This window comes from Hyperolius riggenbachi, chromosome 5 (genome assembly GCF_040937935.1).
Source record: "Hyperolius riggenbachi isolate aHypRig1 chromosome 5, aHypRig1.pri, whole genome shotgun sequence".
NCBI lineage: Eukaryota > Metazoa > Chordata > Amphibia > Anura > Hyperoliidae > Hyperolius > Hyperolius riggenbachi.
The window spans coordinates 412,400,354-412,407,127 of record NC_090650.1 but is presented as its reverse complement, the minus strand read 5'-3'; the positions used below and the strand labels follow the sequence as shown (position 1 = coordinate 412,407,127).

The window sequence follows — 6,774 nt, the reverse complement described above, 5'->3', positions numbered from 1 at the left end:
CTTTAACATGGAGAGGTGTATGTATAGTCGCCTGGTACCTACAGAAGCGCACGGCGAGACCTTCTGTGATGAGGAAGGGTTAAAGTTTCGCTCACATCCATCCAAAGCACACTGATGATATCAGTTAACAGAACGCAGGGCTGATTGTGGCCGGAACCCTGACAGCACAATGCTGGGATTGTTAGGCTGGAGCAGAACTCGCAGGATGATAGATTACGGCCTGTACAGAGGATCAGGGGCGGCGGGCAGAGGTAAACTGTTTATTAAAAGAAAAAAAAGGTAAAAAGAAAAAAAAAAAAAAAAAGTCAAACAATATACATGATCAGTATAAAGCTCAATGTACACAGCCACTATTTACATTGCAGAATGTCCATTCCGGCCTCCGCAGAGAGATAGGTCACAATTTTACAGAACTCATTTCTTATTCAGCTTGTCCAAAACCCACTCAACGACCTGCGATAGAAAAGAAAAAGAGGCGTGAGTATGATGAACTGTCTCTTAAGCACAAAATGCATTTCAGGCTCGTTTCAAAGAGAACCAGTCAAACATCAAATTGCGTTTTCTTGCTATAGAAACTGCTATAAGGTGGCTCTAATGCTTGGTATACACTTTCAATTATGATTGGCCAATCACTGACCAATTTTACCACCAGCATTAGTATTGAGGGGTTGGGTTGTCAGAGGAGTGCCGTAGCGCAGGGGGCGGGGGGGTTAGTAAGAGAACGATGTTATCTAACATCACATGGCCAAAGTGATTCACCAGGCGAATCGCTGCCCAAGTGGTCAAGGAACATCGAGGGCTGTGCACACACGCTGAATTGTCGGCGAGGCGGTTGTGTTCAGCAAAGTTTCATCAGGCATGTGTACAGGTCTTTCAACTGGGATGATACTCCATATTAACAGAAAAAAAACAAATATCATCCGATAAGAAATTACTTATTTAGCCTACCTATCCTGCCTGCCTTTAGAATTCAATGTCAGAGTTAGGAGACATGTTATATGACAAAAAGAAAACATTTCTGCTGGTTTCCATCTTTAATGTTCCTCTGCGATGCCAAAAGTAACATCACTTCTGCCCCTTTATTTCTCCAACCCAGCTCAGTGTTAATATCCCCTCTCTACGACAGCTTACTGATCCTCCCACAGCAAACATCGCCTAGAGATAACAGGCTTACATCACTGTCATTATGATTCTGCCCCATCTTATCTAAAATAGGAAGCTTCAAAGCTTCATGTTATTTGCATGCTGTTATAAGTTTGTTATTAACCACTTAACGACCAGAGAGGAAGTTCTGAGTAGGGGTCCGCTTTAAAGTGAACCTCCAGACTAAAAAAAAATAAAAATACTCAGCAGCACTGAAAAGGCTTGGTGTTTAACAGGTTCACAGCATCAGAACTGTTTTTCATACCCAAGCCTAATTTTTAGTGGATCAGAAGCTAAGCTCCACCCCACCAAAGAAAACTGCCCAGGCATTTTTCCCCTGATGCTGTGCAAAGCATGTTGGGATTTCTGATGATGTTCTCGTTGCCTAGCAGCTGGGAGAGGTGATCAGGACACAAGACAGTTGGAACTGTGTCTTCTACTCCCTTTTATCCCCTTTCAACCAAAAAGATGGCTGCCCCCATGAAATCAAACATTTGCCTGTTCTTTTAATACAGGGTGGGTAAGAGATATTACCTATCTATTTTAAATTAATAAAAAAAAAAATCTACTCAGCAGCACTGAAAAGGCTTGGTGTTTAACAGGTTCACAGCATCAGAACTGTTTTCATACCCAAGCCTAATTTTTAGTGGATCAGAAGCTAAGCTCCAGACCACCAAAGAAAACTGCCCAGGCATTTTTCCCCTGATGCTGTGCAAAGCATGTTGGGATTTCTGATGTTCTCGTTGCCTAGCAGCTGGGAGGGGTGATCAGGACACAAGACAGTTGGAACTGTGTCTTCTGCTCCCTTTTATCCCCTTTCAACCAAAAAGATGGCTGCCCCCATGAAATCAAACATTTGCCTGTTCTTTTAATACAGGGTGGGTAAGAGATATTACCTATCTATTTTAATTAATGTAACTTAATGACAGTATGTTTGTTTAGGCCGGTGTTCCTCTTTAATCCCCAACTGAATGTTTACTTCTCCACAAAGTCATAAAAGCACAATTCTATCAGATGATGAGGTGACAGTAAGCTCATCAGGATATGACTGCCGTGCTGGTGACTGGTGAGGTGACAGTAAGCGCATTAGAACACAGGTCCGCATAATACGGTCTCGTCAAACACTGCAGGTTGTCTGTGCGGCCGCAGATCAGCGACAAGATGTTTACTCATCACCGGAATGTGGGAACGTTCTGGTCCATTTCCCCCAGCTGTCCCCGATGGATCATTGACAGCTTTACAAAGCCGCCCTGCATGGCTGAGCACAGGGGACAATGTGACATGACAAGGCGGAGGAGCGGCGACACCACGCTCTCCTGCCACAGCGCAAATATTTAACTCACAGATCAATGAGACATTCCTGAGCAGAGATACGGGGAGGGCATTTCCCTACAATCTCCGCTGTTATGACCCGTCAACAACTATATGTGTAAACAAATGAATTTCCACTTCCATTACAAGGAATTCCTGTACACACACTGTGGGCCGATACTGCACAAAGCTGGGTCATTTCATGGCAAATTTATATGGTAATTAAAGGTTTCTTTATTCATTATATCTGCAGTATCAGGCAAATTGGGCCTCGCCATAGGTTTTAATTGAAAAGATCGGCAAGCTGGTGACCGGGGGGGAGGGGTGTCTTGAGGGGTACACTGATTATCACTTTTTTGCTGGGGGGGGGGGGGGGTTAGGGTCAGGGATCGGTAAGGATCGTTAATTATGAAAAATGCATTTGTAGCTTACTGTAGCTAGTGGGGGCATTGTAGCTTAGTGTACGTTTTTGGGGGTAGCAGGGGTTAGTGTAATGTAGCTAGTGGAGCAGCAGGGGTTAGTGTAGCTGGGTAGTCAGTGTAGCTTAGATAGAGATAGTTTGGGGGGGAAAGGTAAGAGGCCCCTGCACCCTAGATGCACCAAGGTTTAGTCGGTTTTGTTTTTTTCCCCTGATTTTTGCCCTCTAAACCTTGGTGCGTCTTATAGCCCCAAAAATACGGTACCAATATGTTACTAAGGGACTATCTAGCAGTGGCACTCACTTGAACCTTCCCCTGTAAATCCCTAAAAAGACCCCTTACCCCGTCCCTAAAACAAAGCTCCTAACCCCAGCGCCCAAATGGCCACCAGTTTTTTTACGATCAGCTACAACCTTTGATGCCTATGTAGTAGCTGATCAGCTACTAGCCACATCGGGAACCCAACACACCGCTTGGTTGCCATGTTGGTCTTTCCCCCCTTCACCGATTTTGCCACTAAGAAACACATAGCGTAACTATGTGAGGAGTTAAATAGTCTTCCCCGTTCCAGGCAGGAAAGAGCTGTAGGTGAAGTGCTTTCCACAAAGTGTTAATCGCTCAGGACAGGGAGTGGGTTGGGCATATGGTCAGGTGACCTGCTCTGTGCTGGGTAAGGCACTCCCAATCTGTTGGCAACAAGCACCTAGAGGACTAAGGCTATAAATACAGCAAATTTTGCTTTAAAGGGTACCTGAAGTGAGAGGTATATGGAGGCTGCTAGATTTATTTATTTCTTGTTTATGCAATACCAGTTGCCTGGCTATCCTGCCTCGAATACATTTAACCATAGACCTGGAACCAGCATGGAGCAGATCAGGTGTTTTTGACATTGTCAGATCTAACAAGGATTAGCTGCATGCTTGTTTCTGGTGTTTTTCAGACACTGCTGCAGCCAAATGGATCAGCAGGGTTGCCAGGAAACTGGTATTGTTTAAAAGGAAATAATATGGCAGCCTCCATATACTTCTCACTTCAAGTTCCCTTTAAAATAGGTTAGGATGTAATGTAAACAGTTTCTGAGAAAAGGCTTCTGGGCCTTGCCCTGGACCAATGGAAAGCGATGCTGCCCTGCTTCTGTGAGGCGCAGTGCACAGCTCTGCACACAGAGTAATGCAGGAGAAGTGCTCAGTCTGACAGCAGCGTAAGGTCAGCCATCTTCCCTTCTCTAAATATTTGGATGCTTGACATTTGAGGACTCATTTAAATAGAACATCACAATTTCTCAGTGTAAACACAAGGCTCACCTGCTTAACATTATTACTGGCAGCCTTCTTCATCTCGTCATGCAGGCCCCGGGACGTCTTCAAGTCCTGCGTGCAAAACACAGCACCCATTACTAACGCCCATCTCAGAGGACAAATACTTCACCGCCCAAATAAGGATATGGTCTGGCTTGCAAAAAGAACAATCAGGATCACCTCGCCTCTGTATTACCTGCTTCACGCTGTAGTGACGAGACAAGACACAGAAGATTTATAGTCACGCCTTTCTCCTGGTGGAATGAAAGCGCCAGGGCTGGAGCCACTAGGGCGCGCTCTAGGGCAGCAGGCCCAAGGACTCCTTACGGAATAGGTGGCGCTTACTGAACAGGAGCACTTTAAAAGGGATACTGTAGGGGGGGGGGGGGGGTTGTTCGGGGGAAAATGAGCTAAACTTACCGGGGCTTCTAATGGTCCCCGCAGCCATCCTGTGTTGGCGCAGCCCACTCCCCAATGCTCCGGCCCCGCCTCCAGTTCACTTCTGGAATTTCTGACTTTAAAGTCAGAAAACCACTGCGCCTGCGTTGCCGTGTCCCTCGCTCCCCGCTGATGTCACCAGGAGTGTACTGCGCAGACACAGACCATACTGGGCCTGCGCTATGCACTCTTGATGACATCAGCGGGATCGAGGACACGGCAACGCAGGGTGCAGTGGTTTTCTGACTTTAAAGTCAGAAATTCCAGAAGTGAATCGGAGGCGGGGCCGGAGCATCGGTGTGCGGCTGCGCGGGCACAGGATGTCTGCGGAGAGACCATTAGAAGCCCCGGGTAAGTTCAGCTCATTTCCCCCCGACCCCCCTACAGTATCCCTTTAAGTGTACCTGAGATGGGGAAAGGGGAAAAACATATACATATTTGGGGCTTCCTCTAGCTTCTTTCAGGCTTGTCATCCTCCTCCGACTCCTGGATTCTCAGAAACTGGCCCAAAAAGTCCTCCAGTGGGCAAATACACAGTATGGCTGCAAGCGCTCCCACGTCGTGCTCCCAGCCAAGGGAGCGCAATGGGAGTGAATGTGTGGCTGGGACGCGCATGAGCTGAGGACTTTCCGTGGCCAATTTGAGAAGATCCAGGAGGCGGAGGACAGTGGTGAGGGATCATTCAGCGTGGAGGGGGAGGAAGCCCCAAATATGTTATTAAAAAAAAAAAAAAAAAAACACCTTTTGTCCCTCCATCTCAGGTTCACTTTAACCAGTAAACTATCCAGCCATTGGTGTGGCTGGAGCTCTTCAACTACCAGCACATCCGATTTGAACTATTGAAACCCGGGTAGCTTCTTCTCTAACTCGCTCTTTGATACACTTCAGTCTGGTTTCCACCCTAACTGCACCAAACAGGCTGCCTTTAGTTAAAGTAGCCAATGGGGTTGGAGTTCAAATGCAGGTTTCTCAATTCAGAAACATGAATTATGGTGTACAATGCACTTCAGCACCAAAGCTAGTGATGTGGAGAGGGCCACAGGGCTGCCATCAGGGCTGTGAAGTTTGTACAAAAATCATACGACTCGAACTCCTCAGTCTATGAAACCTCCGACTGCTGGTACCCAAATATTGCACCGACTCCATAGCCCTGGTTGCCGTCCATGTCACCCTTCACGCGACTGCAAGGCTTCCTCCTTCTGGCTTGGGCCAAACTGTTAGCTTTTATTGACCACACCTATTACACAGTTAACCAGTTCAGGACCATAGGCCTAAACCCCCTAGTGACCAGGCTATTTTTTTTACAGTTTAGGGCTCTGCAGCTTTAAGAGCTCGCTGCAGAGCCATACCTCGCAGCACCACTTATGAATTCCCCACATATGAATGGGCCTATGAGAGCCGATTGCTCTTGAGCCCCGCCAGGGGACAGCCGAGTGACACGGCTGTCCCCAAGTACAGCGCTGCCGTAGATCGCAGTGATGTACAGTGTAAATAGATGTCGGTTTTGCCGTCTAACAGTCTCCTATCAGTGATCACTGCTGGGAGACTGATGACGGAGTGGAGCTCCGTCATTCAAGCAGAGATGCACACACACACACATCGGCGCCCGCGATCTCCTGCAAAACCCCGCCCCAGGACTTAATGCCTTTCGGCGTTGGGCGGTTAAAGTGTACCTGAGACGAAAGGAGGGTAAAAAGTTTTAGATAGATTTTTCCCATGTTAGAAATGGATAAATCTCTCTAAGTTAAGAGTTAGGCTTGGTTCCCACATAAAAATATCCAGTCTGATGCAGAACTGAAAGGACATGACAGTTGTGGACCAGACCAGAAATGGACAGATTTATGTGTGAACCAATCCTAAAAACGACACATACAGCAATAAAAACTTCAAAGACGATGTAAGGCAAAAGTGTCAGACTCCAGTCTCTGAGGGTGATGATCCATGCCAGTGTTTAGGAAGGACTAATGGAGAAACATGTTCTACTTGAGGCACAACATCCCATGTCCTGATTCAGTCCCATCAGTTAATTTGAGGAGTGTGAAATTGTGCGAGGACCTCAGCCCTTGAGGACTGCAGTTGTATGTCAATGATGATAGTTCCTTAAAGAGTCTGAAGACAAATTAATTTACAGTATTTACTCTCCACATATGTAAAGCATTAACACC

At 46.6% G+C, this 6,774-nt stretch overlaps 1 protein-coding gene across 1 annotated transcript in view; it reads right to left on the bottom strand.

Moving 5' to 3' along the window:
- Positions 1-256: 256 nt before the first annotated feature.
- Positions 257-6,774, bottom strand: part of MTBP (MDM2 binding protein) — a 59,975-nt gene continuing 53,457 nt past the window's right edge. The window contains exons 15-16 of the mRNA XM_068238409.1: positions 4,178-4,243; positions 257-453 (exon numbers count right to left, since the gene is read on the bottom strand). Of these exons, the coding sequence (XP_068094510.1) occupies positions 415-453; positions 4,178-4,243 (105 nt within the window). The 3' untranslated portion in view covers positions 257-414. The remainder of the gene's footprint in view (positions 454-4,177; positions 4,244-6,774) is intronic.